This window comes from Tachypleus tridentatus, chromosome 8 (genome assembly GCF_004210375.1).
Source record: "Tachypleus tridentatus isolate NWPU-2018 chromosome 8, ASM421037v1, whole genome shotgun sequence".
Classification (NCBI taxonomy): domain Eukaryota; kingdom Metazoa; phylum Arthropoda; class Merostomata; order Xiphosura; family Limulidae; genus Tachypleus; species Tachypleus tridentatus.
In genome coordinates, this window is record NC_134832.1 from 6,980,047 (window position 1) to 7,006,150 (window position 26,104).

The 26,104-nt window shown below is 32.1% G+C and overlaps 1 protein-coding gene across 5 annotated transcripts in view; it reads right to left on the minus strand.

Annotated features, from left to right (window-relative positions):
- The window catches only part of LOC143258474 (leucine zipper transcription factor-like protein 1), a 121,671-nt gene that overhangs the window by 61,836 nt on the left and 33,731 nt on the right, over positions 1–26,104 (minus strand). For all 5 annotated transcript variants that reach the window (XR_013032307.1, XM_076517496.1, XM_076517498.1 and 2 more), the window contains exon 3: positions 17,501–17,695. Coding sequence is in view for 4 of the 5 variants with exons in the window: in XM_076517496.1 (XP_076373611.1) it covers positions 17,501–17,695 (195 nt within the window). In the remaining variant the exon portion in view is untranslated. The remainder of the gene's footprint in view (positions 1–17,500; positions 17,696–26,104) is intronic.

Consider the following 26,104-nt stretch of genomic DNA (forward strand, 5'->3'; position numbering starts at 1 on the left):
TTCATACATGTCCGTCTGCATTTAGGTTTTAGGCTTATATTTTAATTATGTATTATTTATACTTATAAATACATATTTGAAAATTTTATAGCTGTATACATTTAACTTAATGTAGTTTGACTTGTGCAAATTTCTAAGCAATATGGGGTTATTCACATGTGCAAGAGTTAGTAAATGACCTTTGCCTTGTAATAACCAAAACAACTATGGGGTCACATTGGCAGAAACAGGGTGTCATAAGTGCATGAGGAATAAAGCACAAAGAATTGGAAAGGAAAATAAAAAATAAATTAGTGAAAATATAAAGATGTGAAATTACACATATGAGAAACAAAGAAGATTACAAAACAATCTATAAACATTTAAAAGGTATGTAAGTATTTCCATTTCCTGGGAACTGTTCTGAATTTGAGTGCATATTACTAATTACATTAAACAATGACTGTTTTATTATAAACAGTAGAAAAAATGTCTTACTTTTCTAAAACTACAATCTTAGGATTGTGCAAGACAATTTTAAAATTATTTCATGAACTGGTTTCATTTTTATAAAGAGCTTTCATGAGAGGTGCATACCTACTCACAATGTAAGTACTACGTGGTCATGGCAGACAAAGTGAACATGCAGAATAAGGAGTAGATGCCAGTTTGTATTCAATATGAAACTGAAACTTTTAATGTTTGTGAAGGCAGTTTTTTAGTTTTGTAAGTCTACAAAGAATAACTGGAGCATATATAAAGAACAATAACTGTTAAAACATCTGAAAATATCACTAGATGGGATGAGAAAACATAGAAACATAAATGGGGCACAAAACATGAGAAGCAGTATAGTTAGTGTCCAAGTAGTGGTTAGAAATCATGCACCAAAATCAGCCTACACCAGACGTATCAGTCAAGCACTCAATCTTGTCATTGGTCATTCATGCCAGCCACCATAGATCCAAAACACTTTGGATTAAATGAAAGCAGTGAATGTTTTCTTCAATTACAGTCCAAAGAAGGAAGGTTTGTTGAAAACTATCATTCAGATGCAGAGAAGAGAAAATTGCTGCTTGATCTGAGTTCACAAGATGGGCAACAATAAATGATGTGGACAAGCATGTCTATCACAAATACTTCTTTATTTGATTATAGCTTTAGAGTATATGATCTATGACACAGGTATTGAGATCTAAACTCATTTTTCCAGTGGGACAGCCACATTAAAAGAGAAGCAAGTGAATTCTTGATTTAATATTAACATTCTTGGTTGCCTACATGTGCCTCTTAGCTATCATCTGCAGGAAACATCTCTAGATGTTTACAATGCTTATGAAAAGGTAAGTTCAAAGTGACTTCTATAAATTTAAATCACATCTTGTCTAGGTTGTCTGTCTACTGCTTAACATAGCATGTCATGACTTGTTGCTGTGCTTGTCCACGATTTTGAAATAATAATTAATCTTGTTTGTCAGAGGTGTTCTAACTATCTAATTATAGATATATGGTAATATCTCTTATAAGTAGACACATTTAAGTGCCTTACACATGTACTTATTCTTACTTTGTATAAGTGAATACTTCTTTCTCAACAAGGATGTCTACTTATTATGCGGGATTAGTTTATATAATAATGATACATATACATTATTCTCTATTTGACTATGTAAATATAATCACACAAATATATTCATAACCACTATATCTAAATTTATCCTTTAGGTGTCTACAGTTAAGGAACACTATCAGAGTTCACAGCAGATAGATGCAAGGCTTGGAGCTTGTTCATGTATGCCAAATCAACTGTAAACCAGTTGTTAAAAATAGCAAGACACTTTAGGTATCTTGTATTGCTATACTGACTCAATAGTCAGTACTTTAATGACTTTAAAAATTTATAAGATACAGTATAAATATGTATTATTACTCTGTTGACTTTATGTTTGACATTGGTGGAGACCACTAGTTTCAGAATTGCAAAGCAATAGCAACATGATACTGAATGTCTGCTTGTGTGAGAGCCCATGATGTGACCACAGCATCCAAAAATACTACCTTGTGAACTTGGCTAATCCTTCTCTGGACCAACTCTTAAGTGACCTTGAAGAGCTGTTCTTTCTTTTCAAATATATTATTAATTTCTTTCATGCCGTACTTAAATCATAAACAATAGACATATACCCCACAAAAGAAAATATTACAATGATCTCAGGTTTACAGTATTAATTTAAATATTTTCCACCAAAAATAAAATATTTCTGTACAAAACCTGCATAGAATACCATATAGATTTATTACATATGCACCTGTTCCTGAAGATACAGAAACAGTTTATAACAAAATTACTGATGAACTGAGTTTGTATATTTAGCAGAAATTTTAAATGTATGTAAAATACATGTATTAAACAAAATGCAATTTGAATTTTATTAGTTTTATTTCCTGTATTTTATATAATTTATTTTTAGTTTGATATAGTGTGGAATTAAGCAATAAATACATATGCAAGTAAACTGCATTCAACAAGTGGTGGCAGTGATTACTGTCCTGCTGATTTCTCTTCTTTCAGTAGCTTTGGTTCCAGTAGATATACCTTGGTTTCATAACATTAGCACTTTTTGGACATTCAGCTTTTCTTTGTCCAGTCTTGTATATGAAATCTGCGTTTTGTTTTTTATTTAATTTTTGGTACCAATAATAGTGCTGGTAGTACAGTAGTAACTATTTAAATAGTAGCAGCAGCAGTTTACCCACCATAAATACAGATGTCATACATATATGTATGTTTGTTATTTTACAGTAATTTGGATAAGAGAGGGAGAAATTTTCTTGAAGTCACAAGTGATTTTGTTACAGTAATATTTTCACAGTTTCACAATCATACCTAATAAATATAAATAGGCACTCATATCTTTAATTAAATAGAATTTCTGACAAGTAATAAGAGGAATAACTTCAATTACATTTAATATAATTTTAGTAAACCTTTTCAAGGTTACTTCATTATAAATTGATTTTTTATATTATAAGATAAAATAGTAAAAATAAAGAATGAAAGTGTTGGAAATCAATTTATCAAAACTGTCTTTAAAATGTAGTCCAGTTACTATAATTTATACAGATAAATGTATTTAACACTTGTTGAGAAAAATTTTCTTTTCCTCTGGTTCTAGCATTAGATGTCCCATGCACCATGTTGCTAGGCCTGGTGCAAGATTGCTAAAGGAAGCTGTAGACATTTATGACAACGAGAAACCCACTTGAAGTAAAAAATATATCTCCAGAAGGCTGATATGGGTATTAACACTTACTAATAAAGCAGAGACCTAAGGTCAAAACATTGTTTTCTGCTTTATTAGTAAAAGTAATAATACCCATACCAGCCGTCCTGAGATATGTGTAAACACATGTTGAAGACCTGCCACAAGCTGAGCTATTGTATGCAAAATGGAAGGACAGTTTTAAAAAATATGTCATTGGAAGATCTCCCTGACACTTTTGTTAAAAGTATTAAAAGTTGTGATAAAATATTAATTTAAATTTATTGCCTATGCAACATTCAAAGCTAACCCTTTCCAGAGTCCAACCACCCTGTTGGAAAAATAAAATTGTATTAGTTGAATATGACTCCTACCTTGTCAAAAATTTGTATGTCAAATAGTCCCACTGTCCCCACATAACCTAGTCCCACTGTTCTCACAAACAAACATGAAAAACGATGAGGCATCAACACTATCAAATCTCTTGACAACAGAAATCTCAATCTAGGAACCATTCTAGTAACCCTTTCCAATAATTCAATGTCTTATCTAAGGTAAAGAACCCAAAGACTGAACACAATATTCCACATGTCCTAAACAATGACCTATACAACAAAATTATGACTTCATTAGACTTGTATTTAATACTTCTGTATATACAGTCTAAAATCCTACCTGCCTTATTACCAGTAACAGTACACTGTTTAAACAGCTCAACAGACTAATCAACCATTACACCATGTTCTCTTTCTTTCATGACACTGTTAAGATTATTTTCATCCAAATTATACTTACAATTCAAATTACACTATGTAATAAATATTTTGTTCCTGGATAGTATGTATTATTTCTTATGTTATAAAAGTACAGAAAATGACCATTATTCCCTTCAATCTTTGCTTTTGTGACCTGGATAATGAAATTTAGAAATTAACCTATTTTATATGTAAAAATGGAAAAATTTGCACATTTTTATTTATATAAGGTACAATTAAAACAATATATGAATCAAGATTTACATGTATTTATACTAAAGTTATACAAAAATGCTTAGAAGTGAGTAGTTTTTCAAAACTTGCGATTGTAATGTAAATCACTTTCACGTATCAGCCCCCAAATATAGTCTCCCATCATGTTTTTGTTATACGCTCCTTGGTAGTGGCATTCAAAGTCCATTATATCTTGGTGGAAGCACTCGCCTTACTTCACTCAGTATGCTCCCATGTTCTCCTTGAATCTAGCAAGATGAGTGTCAAGGATATGGACTTTCAGAGACATCCTGCAGTCCATTTTGCTGTAGTTCTTCACCAGAGCCTCAACCAGTTCCACATATTTTTTGGCCTTGTGATTGCCCAAGAAGCCCTAAACAGCAGCAAAAAAGCTGCCCCAAGCTTTTTTCTCTTCCTACTGAGCTTTTTGGGGAATTCTGGATCTTCTTTATTTGTGGTCCAATGACAATACCAGCTTTGACCTTTGCTTTAGACAGCTTAGGTAAGAAGTCTTGAAGGCTGCAGACTCCTTATCAAGAGCTGTAACGAATTGTTTCACAAGACCAAATTTTATGTGCCCTGATGGGAACAACACCTGGAGGTCTACTAGTGGCTTACACTTTACATTGTGCCTCCCCACAGAAAACTTGGTCTGTTGTGGCCAGTGCTTTCTGTTGTAGTGTCCCTACTGTCCCAAAGGCAAAGATAACAGGGAAACTTGGTAAAGCCTTCTCAAGACCCATCAGGAATGCCATCATTTTGAAGTATCCGATAACCTCCCAGCCATACTCATCATACTTTAAGGTTTCTAGCAAGGCCTTGATGCTGTAGTATTCCTTTTTAAGGTGCACGGAAAGATATTTAAATTTTAGAAGGTCTAAAATTTATATAATACAAAATCTTACTATTCAAGCAAGGAAAAATTGTCTGTCTTACCTTCTAGAGTGTTTTTGCACTGCTTGTAGGTAAAATGAGGTACCCAGGGTTTGTCTTGATCCCAACAAGTATGCAGAAATATGCCTTGCAGGCTTCACACATTTAAGCAGATGTTGTCACAGAGTAAGTTTTTGCTCTTGTCTTGATAAATTGGCCACATACACAGCAGAATGCTTGCAGCTTCTTGATGCCATCTCTGATAACATCAAATAGGTCTGTGTTCACTTAGGCTGCTAGAACTAAACTGAAGTGGCGAGTCCCTGTACATATATATTATTATGAAAAGTTCTAGAAAATTCTTGAAAACTCTCTATCAGCTACTCAGCACTGAATCTACCTGGAATGTTCTGGAAAATGGGTAAATTTGAAAATTTCATTACCCAGATTACAAAACTAAAGTTTGAAGAGAAAAATAGGTCTTTTTCCATTTATTTTAGGCATAAGCAATTGGGAAATAACACTTTCTGCCCAGGAACAAGAAAAGGTAAAAATTTTGTTAGATAGTGTTATGATAACCCACATGCACATTGTAATTAAAACACATCTTTCATTTACTGGCACAACCCACTAAATCTAAATCATTTTGTAAAGCAGTAGCATCCTTTTTACAGTCACTAACATTCAAAACCTTAATATTAGCAAATTTAAGTAATTTATTGAGTATTCCTTCAACTATGCACTGATGTAACTAAAAAAAGCAAAAGTCCTCAGACTGAGTCCTGACATTAGTGACATTAGTCCAGTATGATTGAACCCAATTTATAACAACCCTCTGCTTTCTCCCATAGGGTAGAACAGTGGCTACCCTATCAGCAAATTATTCCCCATACCTAAAGAGATGATTTTTTTTTTTTTACAAACCTTTTAAATAGCACCTTGTCAGAGGTTTTATGATAATCCAAATACACCAAATTTACATCATTACTTTCATTTACATTAGCTGTAACTTTTTCAAAGAATGTCAAAAAGATGTGTAAGGCAAGATTTTCTTCAAAACTTGCTTTTTTTAAATTTGTAACCAAAATATCATTATTTCTGCTCTTCATATGCAGTAAAACAAACCTAATACAGCAGTGATCACCTGTGTCTAAATGTTCCCTAATTTTCACCCTCTCAACAATTTCTGTATTAGAAGTTAACAACAAATCTCAAATAGCATTGTTTCTAGCAGGCTTCTTGAACAACCAGTGAAGAAAACTAGCTGGAACAGATTCAAAAGACATTTTCTCCCTGACGGTTTAACTCTAGCATTTCAAAATTTATATACTTGAAGTTAAAATCACCCATAATTATGACATCATTAACAGCTGAAATTTTAATCTTACTGTGATGTTTCTCACTCTGTCCCCCAACCATCCATGCATAGTGTTAAAACTAAATAACAATGATCACTATTTACCTCTTGTTTCTTTCTCTTGTTCAGGTTTCTGTGAATAATTTGACCTCTTGTAAAAGAGTAAAAATGCTCTTACATCTTCACTATCCTAAAACCTTGGCTATTTTCACCAATTCCCATCTTAAAATGTGTAATGATGATGAACCTAGCCAGTTAAAGGTTGTAGACCAGGGCATGTACTATGAAACAAAAACAGATACTGAAGTGTGACTGAAATAGGCTTGTTAATCGTACTTAGACTAATATTAGTTGTACTTTCAATAAGTTACCTTCTTTTGTACTATTTAATGGAAAGAATTATATCTAATTTGTTTATACACGAATATTGATGTTCACCATATGAAAACTTAAAATGACTTTGATAACCATAAATTTCATATTTAACTAAAATATACTATATTGTACACTTCTGCCTCATAACATCCCTTTTAAATCATCAAACAGAAATACAAGTGATTTATGTGGTCTTCAAGTATAATATACATAAGATGTGCATGTGTGTGTCTACATATATATATGAAAAATGAAAATAAATCTGATATGAATAATAAATGCATTTAATTAAACAGTGGATACTTCCTTATTCAAAGTGGTGTTTATTTTATAATTCTCTCATTTCTTCTGTAACATACATGCCTGACATAATCAAATGAGGGTCACCTTCATATCAGTATTAATATTTTCCCCTGGTTGAAGATACCCAGATATGTATGAAAACAAAGTTTGAAATTAGGAACATATGCCAGTCCAAAAATAGCCAAAAGTGAAGAATACAATAGTAGCCTAAGACTTGATAATATGCTATAGAAGCCTTTGGCAAAAACAAATTTTACAGCAAAGCTCTATAGTTTCAAAGATTATTTTATATTTCGATCAGGTAAAGTTTCACAGCCTTTAAAAGAATAACTTTCTTTATTCTATACTTCTTCTCACTAAAAGTCTCAGAAATATTTTGAAAAAGACAGGAGTTTAAACAGAAAATACTATGCAAAGTTAAATGGTATTTCTCAACTTTTGGTTGAGCTATAACAAACAAAAACAACATGGAAAATCATGAGACAACCTTTATATAACAAACATAACAATGAAAGTGATGGTATTCAATTAAGATGGTACCTTAAGGTAGCCAAATGACTCATCTTATAATTAGAGATGCATATGAATGAACTAATGAGATTCCCACTTTTCCTATCTAATATCTAGTGAAACTACAGCCAAAGGAATGGGCTTGGAGAAATTGTATGCACAAAATAATAATGTTATTCTTCTTAGGATGCATGTGTTACACTTTTTTTCTTTTTTTTTTTTGCTGTTAGTCATTCTCATCCTCAAGGTATCAACTACCTGCCAATGGAAAAAACTGTTCACTTCTACATGCATAGTATATTAAATTTGAAGAAATACTTTTCCACAACAAAGTGCACAAGATAAAAGTAAATTAATCAGACAATAGGCAGCTAGGGCATTAAGAATATGGCTACTTTCTTGACTGATATCCTGTAATAAAATTACATGCACCTGCATGAATGAAAACTTTAAAAAATCTTACATTATGTATGTAAAAGGGTATAAAATGCATAATACATTAGAAAAATTATTGACTGACAAATGCTGTTGCAACAAAGGACAAGACTGAATGGCAGAAATACAAAATTTCAAACAATAATGAAGTTCCAAGAATAAAAAATGTAAAAGCTAAGTCTTAATAATAGTGCTGGTACAATTTGTAACTATGTACTAAAAAAAGGATTAGCATATTATAAAATCAATCAATGAAAAAAATCAATAAACTAAAGAACTCTATACCAGAAATATTCTTTGAAGTATTTTGGAAATCAGCAAACCAACCAGCTCTCTGCTTGGACCATGCTCTACAGTACTATATAAACCCATAACAACAACAAAAAACTCTCCAGACAGGATGAAGTTTAAAATATTGCCACAAAAAACAGGGCATGGGTAGTCCATAAAGACCTTCCTTGGATATCAACACCACTAACAAAAGTTATTTTCAAAGAAGAGCTGTGCAACATATTAAGCCAATTTACTAAATGGAAAATAAGCTTTAAATTATCTCAAAATATTAACTTGTGGCCCTCAAAAAGTTGATTTATTACATAAGCTATAAACAAATATTGCACTATTCAAATGATAAAATACTATATTTAGAATTACAATAGTAGCTTCATCATATAAATAATCCATTACCCACACAAATCAGTTTCACATACAGTACCCCAATGTGAAAAGCAATGGACTCCATTGAATTAAACCATGACAAAAAATTAATATACAACTCAAATATATTAGTTTCATAAATACAAAAATTCATGGGCTCTATAGCAAATGTTAAAAGGCCAAAAAGTTTCTTTTTAAGTTATTTAAAATAGTTATGCTCTCATACATCTTTCCATTGCTAGTTTTTTAATGCACAAACAGTTTCTCAATCTCCACATTGAGCAGCCAACTTAAACTGTGTACAAGCACCAAACAAGAATTACATCACTATTCAATAACACTAAACTGTTTGTTCAAATATATAAATCTGTGTTTATCTTGATGTTTTCCTCAATGAACATAACATTTAGATACATTAACTTAGGACTTCTAGTTATAAAAGATTCAGTAGAAGTAAGTGAGGGAATCCCGATATTTTCAAAAGATTTTCAAAATGTACAGATCAGTTTTTTAAACTTTAACTGCTTAAAAGGCCAGTTCCTGTCTAATAGCAAATGTTTTGGTTTCCTGTATGTGACTAAGGTTAGGCTCATGTTCACATTCTTATACATTTCCACCAACTTGTATGGCAATAAATAACTACTACATAGTTTGTTTCACAAATGGCTGCAAACCAGATAGTTTATAAACGAATGAAAAACCTTTATACAGTGAAACAAAATGTGAATTACTTGAATACAAAAATATTAAGTTTAATATTCAACTTAATTTCATAAAAAGGTATAAAAAATTATCACATGATCTTCATTTGGTAACTCAAATATAGGTCAGTCTAAGAATCAGACACAGAAAGCTAATATAATATAAACTATTAAATCCTGAGGTTGGTTATAAACTAGTTAAATAAATCAAGCTTAGAGAAATGATGAACTTAAAAAAGTCAGGCTAACATTTACCACAAAATATTCCATTCTTTCTTTAAAATAACTTTTCCATTTACAGGAACCTTTCAGTGAATGTTATATTTTACTTACTAAAAAGAGCAAAATACCTATATTTTAGTTTTTAATTTCTATTATAAAGAAAACTTATAACATGCTCCTTATTCTTATATTTTAGGTAATTTTATAACAAAGATTTACATAAAAACCAGAAATTTAGTTTTTACTTTGAAAATCTTACCTTCTTAAAGACTTTGTACTCATATAATCCAAGTCAATATCAAAGTAATTATATGGTCTTGAAATTTTGTTTAAGAATTCAAATATTCAGTTTAGTATATTAAATATGTTAATGTATGGAAAATGTCACAACACTATCTTGCTTTCTAATTACGATATACATTGCTCAGACTAATTCCTATACAAGGTCAAGCTACGCTCCAATAGTGGTAGGAAAAGAAAATGACACCAAAATCTTCACTTATGCTTAGTCAAAGGTTTTTAGATCCTGTACCTGACGTTTAAGTGAAATTTTCACTTTATAATGGGTTACAGACAAATGTCAGAGAATTCATAATGATTTTTGAAAGCAGGACACTCTGGGGGATGTGGCACTATCTTTATTGCTTATATATGAATGAAAAAGCTTTCTCCCTCTAAACTGACACTTAGCTTGAGATATGTACAGTATAAGTATAAAATTCCATGGAAGACCATACAGGGGCAGCAGAAAATGTAGAAATGGACAGTTCAGAGTAAAGAAGAGTTAAGTGATACAAAAAGTTACAATTGCACATATATATAAATATTCTTTTTAAAATTTAAGAAATTAAAACTTGCAAGATATTAAAAAAATTTGAAATATAAACTATGTTTTGATGTCAATTTATTGACATACTTTGATAATAAGATACAGTACTTAAAAATTGAATATAAATGTGTAATGTGGCTGTGATGTGTAATTTGACCCACCCCTACTAGTAGAATTAAAATGTATTTCACTTTCATTACAGAAATGGTGCTCTTATTGGTGAAAAATTGGCTACAAACTGTCAAAATCTAGAAAACTGAAGATATAGTTTCATCACTTCTTAATCAGGTCTGTCGAGAATCCATTACTCTCAACTACATGAGAGGAACTTCACCTCTGTTTGCATTAATGAAATACTTGCTGGGTTTCAGCATCAGATCTGTATTTTGCAAGTTGTGGAATTTCATCCTCAAGTTCTTAAATGCTGCCTCAAAAGTGAAGCCAAACACCAAAATGTATTGACAGACTAATCATCTCTCTTATTGCAATCCTTTGAGTGTTAGCTCCACAAACCATTTAAAAAGGGCTGTGTATTATGTAGACAAAAGAGTGGAGGTTAAATCTAAAATGTTGAACCAACAGAAGCCTTCTAATCATTCATATGTCCATGGTAATAGAATAGGACCTTTTTGCCAGTCACTACTGGAGATAAGCATCCTTCAAAGGATGATCTCCCTGTCCCTGATACTCCAAGAAAGTTGGTATAGTGGTTGTTTTATCTGTGACATATAATGTCAAGCTATTACAGATTAGCACAGTGAACCATCAGAATCCATAAACACATCAGCATACTTATCCATCAAGTTACCAAAATACTCTCACTGTATTAAGTTTATATTGTCAGCACAATCATCAGCCTATATCCTCAAGTGTCTTTATATTCCACTGTTTGCTGCTGGTCACATCAAAACAAAATAAGACACCAGCATTTCTAACATCTGCAATTTCCACTCAACTTTCCATACCAGTGTAATCAATTATCAAGCCTGTTGATTAGTTGATTATCAAATCCAGAACATAACACATGAAGATTGCAGGCTCAAGCAACATGCTCACAATACATACACTTAGATCATACACAACTTTTCAGTAAATGCTTCTTTAAAACGTATGTCAGTTATTGTGGGGTAAAAAACAGGTGACTAGCAAATATTCTTTGGAACAGCAATTTATTGTAAAATGTCCTGAAGCTACATCTAGTAGATGTTCCAAAATGAATATAACAAGGTCAGATTGAGGTCACTAGTAATGCTTCATACAACTGCTGCTGAAGTACTAAATACGAGTTTTCCTTTTATTTCACCAGCTACATCCTTTGTAGTAAACAATTTTTATGCCAAAAATAAATGTTGACGTTTTTCGTTTTCATTTCCTCAAACAAGGCAAAGAAATGACTACATGTTTACACTATACAAATGTAAATAAGTGCTGACATGGATTACTTGATTACTGAATCAACAACCTGAACAACATGCAATTAGCTTATCCATAAAAGCAATGGTGGTTTGGTTTTTAAATCCATAGGTAAACTAGTTTTTGGTTTTTTTAATTTGCATTCTCAAGAAAGGAATGAATGTTAATAGCATTTCTGAATATTAAAAATCTGTTCTCAACAACAGAGCTAATGTACAATAAAAGTTTGTAATCTGCCAGGCCATCATTTAGTTGTATTTTTTCATGGTATGTAATAAATTTGTTTGACAAAGAAGATGCTGGTCAACTGCCAATTACTAGAACATCAATTCAGTGGAGATTTCCCCATTAAGTGACAGTGAAACCCCCTTGTTTCAAATTCTAGAAGATTTTAAAGACTGTTCTGGAGACACAGTTAACAAACAATCTATGCATTTATTAAGACTAAGTCTATCCTTTCATTTTAATAGTATTTTAAACAAAAATAGGTATTATCGAAAACTAGCCAATAAAACTTCATGGTTAAATTAGAAACACGAGGAAAAAAAATTGTTAAGAAAAACATGCCAGATAGTAAGGGCAAATTCCTATGTTTAAGAGAACACATCTGGGTTTTCAGTAAGTTATTTATACTAGGCCAGGTTGTTTTCTTTAAGGTCTGAAATTTTGAAATTTATTGTTTTAATGTAATCTTTCTTTTAAAGTCCTCAGTTTTGGTTTTGGTTTTACATGTATGTTTGGTCAAAATATGAATTTTTAAACGTACTTATTGTAACAAATAAGTTTATTTTATATAATACTTATTGTAACATCATAAATAGCACTATACATTTTTGTCAATATGAAAACATGTTGACTATATTTTTGTTGTTCTTTTTGCAATTCCAAGAAAGTGAAAAAATGTTCTTAATGGGTGAGGGTGAAATGAAAACTAATTTGAAAAGCATTGCATGGAAACTTAAGTCTAGAAAGAAAAACTTGACATAACATCATTGATGACCTTTTAACCTTTTTGCATCAGGTTGGTCAAAATGCCTGTGTCACAATTTTAATGAGTTATATTCAAAACTGAATAACATTACTTTATCACCATTCTATAGAAATAGATTTGGCACCAAACTGTAAGAAATAAATCAAATTGTAATGTTGTATAAATTTTAAGTTCTTAATTTTATAAGGAACTTTCTAAAAGAAATCTTCAATTTCCCCTAATATGAAAACTGACATTTGCTCTGTAGGTCTTCCCTCTTCTCTAATTTACTAACAGCCCTCTTAGAAGTATGGAACATAAATTACTCATTATAAAATGGTTATTACTCAGGTGAACCATCTTCTCTTTCACAAATTGCCAGAGAGAACTACTGGCAATTGATACTATAAATTATCTGTAACCAGTAGAATGCCAAAGTTTTAATCTATCAGCTAACACAGTCAGCACATAACTGCAGGGTGTCTTTTAACATGTGCTCAAGCTTGTGAATTACATGACATTTTATATTACTAAAGTGTCATTAGACAAAGATGACAAGTTTCTAGTTTTTTTACATTTTAAAAATACATTACAATAAATAAAACATCCATATGTAGTAATTACTGCATATTTGAGCTTATTTGCCTTATTGATTCAAATTAATTTGAGTGTGCAAAAAGTAATTCATGTTTAGCTTTCAAATATGTATTTTATAACACAAACAACATATTCTTTGATAGAAAGAAAGAAATGATCAGAAAGTTACCTCCACTACCACCATACCTACAACATTTCAGTGAAAAACTCAAATGCATAGCCAAGAAATCAACAAGGAAGTCCAATGGAAATCCTACTATACTTTAAGGTCCATTTTGGTAAAAAAAACAAACAGTGACCTACCAAAGAGAAGCTCAAAAATGTCATCTATGAAATTCCGTGTTCCTGCAACGATGCATACATTGGAGACACAGGACAAGAATAAAAACACAAAGATAGTACAAGACTCATGAAAACACTAAATTCAGCATTGCAGAGCATGCCACATCAACTGGACATAGAACAAACTGGGATAAAACTAGAATCATCAACACGGACAAAACTAAGAATCATTTTATATTAATACTATTAAACTTTCGCTAAACAGAGATTCCGGATTAGAGGCGAATAACCTGTGGCTGCCATTGGTTGAATCTATAGGAAATCTCTCCTCCAATCAGAAACAGTGATAATCCAGTATGGAATTTAAGAAGGCAAGTTTTTGTGGTTATTTATTATAAGTTTGCAAACATAACACACTCTCCACAATCCACTAGGACACTATAAAAAGACCAACAACACATACACACACTGACCTGAAGATGAAAGGCAGAAGACTTTTGAAATGTTATTCTCTACACTTGTGTCTCCACAAAGGCAGTTGCTGTCCATTCTACAAAGTTTCAACAAACAACGTATCTGTCAACACAATATCCCAACAGCACTTTAGCCTTTTTGCTACACGTTCACATAACTTGCAACAGCTCAAATTGAGAAGAATATTTATGCAACATTATATACAGTAACTCTGAGATATCCTCACCAAACCTGGTAAGATTTTGTTAAAGATTGCAAGTACCTATTACACAAAAAAATGACATTTTAACTAAGATTTCCTACTAAATGTTATATATCTAAAATAGTTATTTGCACTAAAAGTCAAAGTAGTTTGAATGCAAGATGATTTTCATTTTAAGCATACAAATACTTTTAGATATTGAAGCTAGCACAATAACTCAGGAACCAGGTGTGCCTCCCTTAATTTCACTACTGTTTGTTTTGGAAAATGCATATTTATTGGGTTGAGGAATAATTCGTGAGCGTTTTTTCAAGTTAAACAAATATATTCATAAATGAAACGCTTTCTCAAAATATTTCATGTCATTTGGTAGATAATTTTTTTGCTCTAATAGATGGTGTGTTTGATTTTCATGTCTTTAATTTTTGCTTTCATTTTCAGCTCATTAAATGGACTGTCAAGTGGACAAAAATCGAGCATTTTCGACACCATCTACTTTTCGCATTTAATTTCTTGCAATTTCGTTTAAAACAATGCATACTATATACCTAGGTATTACATGAAATAAAGTATCATAATAAATGTTTTGGATGTAATGTGTTCATGCATTGAAGTATTGTATAGTCTTGCATGTAATGCTTGAATGAAATTATTTAAAAATGCTCATGAATTATTCCTTAACCTAATATTTACTTTCACAGTAATGAGTACATGCTAATGATCACATGGTATCAACAACCACTTGATAATATTGCCTGAACTAAGTGCTTTTGGTCACATCTGAGTGTAAACACAAACACTGATTGACTGAATTTAAAGAATGAAGAGAAACAAAATGCAAAATTGGAAACTGCAACCAGTGTTTCATTCTTGAAAAAAACATCAAAAAGTGCTGAATCAGACAAAATCCTAGAAACAAAGTTCAATTTAAAACTTAATAAAGAAAACAGTTCTAGACTTCCAAGAATCCAGAACTGCTATAGTTCTATTCAGCCCTATGCATGAATAAAACAAAAGAAAATATAAGGCTACACAATGAAATTTTTAGTTGTTATGGTGACCTGGCACCTGGAATTTACCAAGGCCTTTAGTAAACAGTCTTTATACCCTGGATGTGAAATGAAGGACTACTCTTCAACAAATCTACTGAAATACTGTGTCAACTTTAAATGCAAGATATAAATACTCTTAAATTAAACTATGCTATATATAGTACAGGACAATTCACAGAAAAATGACAATAAAAATGTAACAATCAAAGTTGGTAATTAACAAAGTTTTTATCAATAATATGTTTGTAATAAGAAAATTCAAATTATTAGGTGAATAAAGTTTGTATGAGATTAGATAAAGTGCAAATGATAGATGGTAAATCAAAAGGAGGAAATTAAAATGAACAAGAACATGTTTGTTCCTAGTTTAAATCAAAAGAATTAGCTGATTATTATAGTAAGTATGGAATTTAAAAAGGCAAGTTTTTGTGGTTATTTATTATAAGTTTGCAAACATAAATACCATGGAACTGCAATGACCTTTTTTAAAATACCCTATAACAAAGTTATGCTTTATCCCACCCTCATTTCACAGTTCAATTAAAATATGCAGACTAGGAGTGAGGTCACAATGCAATACTTTTATTGATATGCTGTAAAGTCTCATTTCTACTTACCAGTTTTGAGTATTAATACCACAAAATGAAATCTACATAAATGAGTGTTTTTCTTACACGTTGCATTATTAATAAATAGTACTTTGTTGTACTTATGTACTATTAAGCCTCATACTAACAGTGATCTATGCACAAAATTCATAGATTTCTTGAAGATTATCTTTCTCAAAAATGGAAGTGATAGAACAGATCTAAAATGTGGTTGTTTAAGTAACAGGAAAACAGATCTATATTATAAATGTTTAATCCTCTTGCCAAAACAGTAAACAGATATTCTAAATCTCTTTTTTGTTATCTATTTTACAGGATCTTAAGACATTACAATAATAGTATTTATACACGTGTATGATTCTGAACTTGGTAAATATTCTTGTAACTACTGATTGACTTAAGTGTCCTATAAGATAATCAATTAAAATTATCATTAAATATAGTTGTCAGAAAAATAAACAACAAATCAAAAAATAATGTTTCTAGTTATTGTCATAATTACTCAAATTATTCAACTAATTACAATATTGTCATTATGAATTATGATTATTTTCAATTAATTTAAGGTTGTTCAGCTTAATCAATTAGTGTCATACCTCATTAAAATAATCAACTAATAAAATTACTTTATAATTATTACTATTTTTAATTATTCCAGATTTACAAGTCTCATGTTAGAATAATCAATTAGTTCAAGGTAAGTGATAAATAAATTCCACTAACAGTCCAGCTCTAGTAAACTATGATAACTAACAAAAAACTGAAAAGAACATGAGATGCTGAATAAGTTTAATGCATTGTAAAATGAGTTTTAATATATAAAATATTTGCTATAGTTTGAAAAATTATAAATGATTGAAAGTCAAGACTGTGTGTTCTCTTGGAAAGCTTTACTGTTCTTTGCATAATTTCCATGTTGTATTTTAATCCTTGACTTTGTAATTTTATTTAGTTATATGAAACATTAAACCAACTTTAAATTAAACTGCACATACAACAAAGGGAAGGCTTCAAGCAGTATTTCAGTCTATCATGACAAGAAAAAACAATACAGAGGCATTCATAATACATTGTAATTATCAGCTTAAAATTCCATTTCCACCTAAATAGAATTCTGTGTTGTATTGTTTCATAAAATATCACAATGCATTAGTATCTGATGAATTGTAGCACCACTAATACAGATGAGTCTCTGCTTTTTCAGACATACATTCAAGCAAAATTTTATATTAAAGAATCTTAGTTTAACAACCAATCAAAAACAATTAAAATGTTTCAAAATAAATCTCAAGCCATCTACAGAACATAACACAAATTCCTATGAATGCATTTTCTTGTATAATAAAAATAATTTTCTGATAAAGTTCTAATCAGTCATCTTAATTTATTGCAATATTGAAAAAATGAACCTATTTTCCAGTTCAGAAACATCTGCTTCTAGACTAAGATGCCACTTTTCAGCTTGGGAGCAGAGCTGTCTCAACAAGAGTACATTCATATGCGCAGAATTTATCAATTCTGTTTCCACTTCTCCTTTAACAATGGTCAAGAGGTCATCAAGAAGTTCCCAAACTTCATCATTTGTATAGGTAACTTCAAGCAATCTAAAACAAGGTATGACTTTAAAAGGTATCAAACAAAAATGTATCAGAATATTACCTTAAACTAGCAGAAAATATTAAAATTTTAGGACATGCCACTCATTGTACAACAGATGTACTACAATCTGCTTGATTGTTTTGCATAACAAGTTTCTTAATACACTTGCAACTTAGGATACACGTGCTTATGGTACCAGGAATTTAAAAAAATCTTTAATTGATTTCATATTTATTTAAACATGGTATTTGGTATTTCTCAACAAGCACAAAAACAATAAAAACTTTATATTTGTTTCTACAAGTAAATTTATGTTTGGAAATTAAACAAGTGAACCTTTGCATCACTGTCACAAAACAATTAGTAACAGTACCCTAAACAAAACATTTTTTTTCCAAAATCACACTTAACATGTTTTCATTTAATTACATTTTATAGAAAAGAAAAAGAATTTGTTCCAAAACATAATGAATATAACATTTTTATTTTAAACTTTTAGTGTATTTTTAAAAGTTCTGATAAACATCAGGTAAACCATACATGTGTTTTTCACCTTCCTGTTAATTTGTCCTCTAACTTTAAATCCAAAAGGGGATCATTTACATGTCAGTGTAAATACAGCAGCTGACTACCAACCTTGCAACCACCATGTAACCATAAAACTATAGACATTATAACTTAATGTAGCAAGTGGTTCATAACAAAATTTGGCAAGCTGTCAGTACACAAGTCTTCTGCATACAAAATATCAGTTTTTTAATTATGTATTTTTACTATAGATTCATCTGTAAATTAATGGAATTAGATTGTGACTGACTGATTAATTTGAGTATAAGGTGCTTCCATATTGAGATTAAAAACACATTTTCCATTTTATAGTTTTAAATATGCATTTGCACAACCTCTAGAACCCTCTAGATAAATATTTTTTTTTCTCAGTAAAACATATTTTCTCTATCCAAATACTATATATAGGCCTAGCCCATTTTACCAACCTTGTAGCCACTACAAAAATATAAATGTAAATTACCCTTTCTTCTTTCTAGAATGATTGCCTATTGTTACAGACAATATCTATTCTTCCAGACACAGCTAGTACAATTCAAAATTTTTAGTCATCTAGAATTATTACATTACTGTCATCTAGATTAGTTCCAAAGTAAATTATCATACCAGAGAAGCATTATGTAAATACAGTTCCAAGCTAACAGCACACTGTCAAGGTACATGTTGTGTTCACTCGATATGCCCATGCTATTAATTACATATTACAATTTCTTTCTTTAAATTTTTCTCATCTAACATTATAAAATTCTAATCCTTATGTTTTTGTTTCTTCTATAAGAACACATATTAAGAAAAACACTTATCCTTAAATCAAAAAGCTATGTAGGGTTGGCTACTGAACTTGAAAAACAAGAACCAAAGAAGGTAGAAATGGGAGTGGACATATCACTTGGTCAGCTAATGACATTATAACAGATTATGCTGTGTTGACTGTACATCAGGAATAAAATCCCCATTTTTCTTTATACATGTTTGTTTACTTTTTATTTTATACAATGGCATACATGGGTTATTTGGTTATAATGTATTCTACAACTTATAAATTTTGCTTACAATAATAATAAAAGAAGTAATCAAATATTTTGAAGAATGTTATCCTGTATCAAATTATAACATTATTACTGTTAGAACTGGGTAGATGCTAGGCCTGTTTAAGATAATGACAAACAAAAATAGGAAATCTCAGTTTTGGTTGTTTGCCAGTTTTTAACTTTTTAATGCTCTGAATAGCCAAAACCATTATGTACACAAGAGACAAAGCAACTATACAAAGATAGTTCTTCATATCTAGCTTCTGAGGGCTTGTATGTGCATTGTTTCTTGTTTTATTATTTCATCAATTCAAACATAATATGGGGGTTGGCTTTTCAAAATATCAATTGTACAGTGCCTAAGGCACCAAGCATTCTACGTGATACAGTTATCTAATGTTTTTCCATTATTAGCTGGTAATTCCTCTTTTGCCCTGTACTTAAGCTTTTTAAATGAGCACCAGGTTTATATCAAAAAGCTAACTTCAAGGGATAATAACATCATTTATACTAAAATTATGATTTTTATCTTTTTTGTAATATTACAAAAAATAATAATACAACAGGTAGTCAAAGATTATGAATGTTGTTTCACTTTCTCAAATGATGATAAACCTGTAACTACTAGAACTAAACAAACACTAGGCCTATTAACTCTTTTGCTGTATTTTACAACTAAAGTCGCCTAAAATTTTTATTCTCTTTAAGAGTAAGTTAACAAAAGTCAACAAAGAAGAAATTTGTCCAGTATCACGAGATGGTTTACATAAAGCAACTGTTGTAGATTACTGCAGTGAAGTGGCAAATTTCTTCCTCGTGGACTTTTATCAACTTATGTACTTAAAGGGAAGAAAAATTTCATGCAACTTTAATCACAAATTGCAGCAAAAGGGTTAAAAAAAGATGATAAGCAAAAATAAGAAATTTTGGTTTAGGTTATTTGCCACTTTTTGACTTTTGAACACTTTTGATAACTGAAAAGTGGCATATGCAATGGAGATAGAGCAACATATCTAGCTTCTACTGCCCATGCAGAAAAGAAAGTCTACATGATGTACTGATTTAATATGGGCACCTTTGCCATTCATGCATAGAGTGCTAGCACACTCTCCAATAAATAAAATACATACATAAAAACAAGACATTTAGTACTTACATGTGTACCTTCTTTTTACTCTCACAGTCTCAATGAAAGTTATATTTTTTGTTCAGCATTAATGTTACATGTTCTTAGTGGCATAGTGAAAATAAATAAAGGTTAACTGAAATAGTACTGACTCAAAACTAATTGTAAGAATGAATCCACTTTGGAGTGAAAAGATGCAAAATAAATTAAAAGCTTCTCTTTCTGTTGTTTGTAAATAACCTATTAAAAAAGGTCAGAGAATTATTCACATTTTTTAACATCTTGGCTCCCAAGCCTATTTTGCTAATACTTTTCAGAGTCCCACTAGTGGCCCTTTAAAAAGAACATAGAGTACAACTCACCAGTGGGTCATACTGAAAGACTATCGTGACCCACTGGTTGGCCATGTAGGAACCAACATGTTAAAGATAGTATGTGCTAAGAGAGGCATGATATGCAAGATTAAGTTTATAGCATGAAACTCATTAAAACAAGAAGAATAAATGCTATAAGTTTTCATTTCAGCTCAGGAGTACCTAATGTATAAATGTGTAAATTCTTGGAACTTGAAAAATAATATAGGGTGGAAAACATCCAAAATGGCCAATTTGGTGAAATGAAGGATCACACGATACATAAAAGTGAAACTAAGTATTTATTGAAATTTGTTTTTGAAATACACACATTAAAACTTATATTAAAAACTATGCTTTCATGCCAAGTTTATTGATATATGTTGATAGTGAAGTAGTTTAATTAAATTTTGAATGTAGCTCAGTGAGAGTTGTTACAAGTCCATTTTGACCTAGAGGATTAGGAGGAATGTTGAAAAACATTCTGCAGTTTATATGATTTTTATCACAACTTTTAGACCTACTGGTTTTTACAACTTCACCAGTTATTGGCAATTAAGCCATAACTTTTCAAACATTATACTGCATGTCACAGCCATCAAATGCTCATTTACTATTGGCAGGTAATTACTGTTTTGTCTTGTACTTTGGCAAATCTGATATATAGTATTTCAGGGAATCTTTTATTTCACATTGTCCACATAAAAGGTGTGTGTTCTGGTATTAAATGAAGTGTCTCTCCAGCAGTGACTCATAGAAGAAAAGTAATAAAAGTTCAGATTTTCCTTATCTGGAATTGTATTTCTTACAGATACTTGCCTTGACACACAGAATAGCTATCTTCCTTGTGCATCTGCCTACAAAATTTACATGCCACTATACTTAAGGCAGCTCCCACCTAATTTCATCTTTCTTTAAAGTAAACTTTGCTAGTGCATGATGATATTATTTGACAGAAGTCCCTCAACAATAGAAGGGCAAGACAACTTTCATGCACGGTAGCTCCTCCCTTGCACTTCACACGTAACTTTATTCTTTGACAGGGCAAGACAAAAGAAAAAGTGCAACAAAAATGGGAATGTGAAGAAGTTCTTATCTATCAGAAGTACATTCTCAGGTAAGGGAAATGTACAATTTCAAAACAATAACTCACATCTACACACAGAATACCTAGAATTCCACATCAAATTGGTGGAGAGGTCAGTGCAAACTTTACCATAGGGGCACAGCAATGAAAGACCACATTTTGTCTTGTTTAGAATACACCCTTCATTTGTAATATAAAGGGGAAACCCTCATGTGTCACAGGCAGAATGAAAATGTGATTGTTTGAGTAACTTTACACAAGTGATCAGAAAGTCAATATTAATAGCTACAGGAGGAGGGTACTTTAGTTCCATATTACATTGTCTATACAATGTATTTTTACTTCAACTTTCTGAATAAACTTTGGTTGGAAAAGGAGGGTTCAAAAGATATGTGATTAGGTGTTGAGTGGTTAACTTGTACTACACTGACACTGTTATCACCATCCCACTTCTCACTGAATTGTGCTAAGTCCTTATGATGAGGATTCTCCATGGTCTACCTCCCCAATAGCTAGGAACTAATAAGTGGTAAGGGTTTCCAATACTCTATTTGAAGAAAAGAATAAAAGAATAATCACCACAACAAGTCCTTGAGAAGTTCACAAATTGGGATAATGGAACCTGAGAAAGAATCCTTTTAATCCACAAAGTCTCTGAGGAAACCCAAGTGTGTTTGTGCACCAAAGAAATAATGGGCTCCAAGGAAGCCAGAACCCACAAAAGCAAAAGAACCTTTTACACAGGATAAGAAAGACAAACAAAAATACTGATGACCACACATACCAGGGGTCTCAGAACTACGACCCAAATCTACATCCAGCCTGTCAACAGTTTATTAAAGTAATAATATAATTTTTTAATATTATAAAAATAAAAAAATGTAATTGCAACTAGATTGGCTTTTGCTCAATACAGTCTACCAACAGTTCAATAAAGTATTAAAATGTATAATGATTGGAATACAATACATAATGTCAAGTGCAGATCATCTGGGCAGGAAACACCTTTCATAATAGATTTCATACAATATTGTGTATATAATACATAGCATAACAGTGATACATAAAATCAACAAGTTTGGTCCACCTGGATAAAATCCTTCAGAAAAAAACCCTTGATATACAATAGATAATGTCAAGTGCAGTTTAACTGGGCAGGAAACAATCAACAAAAGCACGTTGCCTGATAGATTTTACACCACACTGTATATAATATGCACCATAACAATAACAATCCTCTTATCAAGTGAGTACATATTGCTTTGAGACTATTATTGTACAAAACCTACTCATGAGGAAACCTCCACAGTCTTCTTGTCACTTGCTTTAGTTGAAAATAGAGGGGGGAGAAAAGGAATGATTTACTGGAGACAGTGCAGTAGGTATTTGCTTTTCTCTATTTTGAAAAACAAATTCCCAGATTATAGAAATCATGAATCAGTATAGATAGGAAAAAGCCCCTATCTGCTTTACTCATGAAGTCCATCAGTAATAGTTCTCAGGACACACGACCAGAAAAATGTCCAGTGGCCTTGCATAAAACACTATGTCCACAGTGAGCATTGGAGAAGTATACAGATATAGTGTTAAAATATAAATTTCACCAACCTGACCAGGCAGCACCCATCACATGGAGGGATCTTGAAATGTGATGTATAAATGACAATAAAAGATAATGAAATAATAATATAATGACCTGCTCCAGTTACAGGTGAGTATAACTCTGTAGAACTAACACAGAAGGAAGACTATCTGCCCAAGGGAAACAGGCAATGTTTGGCAGAGAAAGAGTGACAGAAGTTGTCCCCATATCAGCAGCTACAGAAAGAGTTAGATGACAAATTAAGTGTGAACAAAGAATATGCAGATGGTAACTGGCCACAGACTCATCCAAATATATCAATTATAGGAGTTGAAAAACCCAACCACTGAGCATAATTTGAGGAAATAATAAAACAGAAACGAGAACAATAAAAGGAGACAGTACAAGCCAAATAACACAGCAGAGAACGAGCTAGACAAAGGAGATGATTCAAAAATGAATGGGAATACAGGTGAGGAAGGAAAGGAAAAAAGGAGAAAAGGCAAAACGACTTACCCAGATCTGGATAACGAAAAACACAAGAGAAATGGTAAAGATTGCCATAAAAACTGGAAGAAAAAAAAGATTGCATGTCAGGAGAGAGAAGACTGAGGTTATAAGAGAAATATCTTACAAGAAATAAACTGCAATGGGTTCAAAGGGATAACTGAACAGGATAAGAACAACAACATGGAACTCCCAATCCAGCAGAACAAAGGAAATGTATTTCATGGACCACATGAAATAAACAGAACAACCCAAAGAAGATATACTTTTCTGGAAGAGGGAAAAAGTAGAGAGTTTGATGACAGATCTGTAAAAAGCAAGAATTTAAACAGACAAATCCTGAACAAATAACCAGATGAAAAGCTGGAACAGGTGAGTAACAAGAGTAATGGAGGGGCAGAAGCCTTGGAAACACCAGAGGTTGAAGCAAGACTTATAACTGATATAAAGAAAAAGAAAAGGCAAAAGGTATAGGCAATGAGAGATACAATATGAGAGAAGTCCCTGAAGCTGTGACACAATACTGGACAAAAGACACAAAAAGATAGGGCACTGTAACATCTGGAAAGAAAACAACTGACTGCAGTGGACAGAGGAGTGAACAGAAAAAAGAAAGAGGTAGAGTGTGTTGCTCCATGAATGTCCAAAGAGGAGGAAATTATGTCAGATTAGGCCAGTCCAGAACAAGGGGGAGGAGGTCCAGAAAAGGAGGCATCTGAATGGAAGGTAGACATGTCAGGGCAAGCCCCTGTGAAAAGACATTTGACAGGACAAAAGTCTTTCTGAAAGAAGGAGAATTGGATGCAAAATGAAAATTGCAAAATCAAGGATGACTAGGAAACAGAAAGGGTAGATAAAATAAGGTGTGTTGCTCCAACAAGGTCGAGAGTAAAGGGAACCACATGTAAGTGGCCAATATAGAAGAACCAGCACAGCACAAGGTTTGGCCTGGATAAGGGAAGAGACCCAGAATATGAGTCAAATTGGAGGGAAGAAATACAATTCAAAAACCCTCCAGTTTTGACTGAAAGCACCTATCTCTACAGGTAAATGGAGGGGAACTGAAGACTGATTGACAGAAAGTGTGACATAAGAGTGAATGAGAAACACATACAAACCAACAGCAAAATGTGAGGATGAAGACACCACTCTGTAAAGAAGTTCATTTGCCTGACACATGAACTCCAGAGTCTGTCCAGACAGAGATTGGTACATTATTCCTTCTTTCTAAATGATAAAAGCTGACAATAGTGGATTACCAGGGTACCAGGATCTAGATATGGAGAATAGTCTCCTCAACTGATTACTGGTCCAAAAAATCAGAGGGCATCAAGAAAGGTGGATGGTCCAAGGGATCAAGAGGGAAGTTATATTGGACAAGAAGTATCCAATGAAGGGAATGCACATGTCCAATCCAGGGAAATTAGCACTTCCAAGGAAGACCACATCCCAAAAGCTTGAAAACCTCAGCCACAGACAGAGAAGCAGAGATGGTAAACATAATGGTTTGCTTGATGTTCTGCAACCAAAGTGAAGAAGGTTGGGCTTAACAATAAAATGAAGAAGAGAATTCCCAAATTGATAAAATATTATGAGGGGGTAGTAAAACACTTCTCCAACCAGAAGAGAAACCCACATGAGGAGTGGATGTGAATAACTGACTGAGCAATGGAAGAGGCAAGCAGAAGCCTGTCATCAAGGAAATGCAAGTCTGAAGACCCAATGAGTGAAGTCAACATGCAAAAATACACCTCTTTTCAAAACACAGATAAAGCTGAAGAAAGTTTGAGAGCCCAGAATAAAAACACAACACTCACCTAGAGAAGCCAAAGAAAAGAATAAAACAATGGGGCATAGAAACCCACCAAAGTGAGAAGTAGGAGTCCAAGGTGAAGCAAGGCAACTGCAGGTATATTAGAAGTCAGGGCAGATCAAGAAAGAAACTTTTACCTATCACATACAGGGATACAAAGAAAGAGAGAAAACTCTTGGTTGAGTGGTCTTCACACATTAGATATCTCCATTCTATTGTATGACACAAACAGATTGAGCAAAACAATCAAATGAGGTACAATCCTGAAGAGAAGTGTGTAGAGGGTGAGCAAAACTGAAATCATATAGCTTCATACAGAAGCCATACAAAGAACTACTGTTTTTTCTG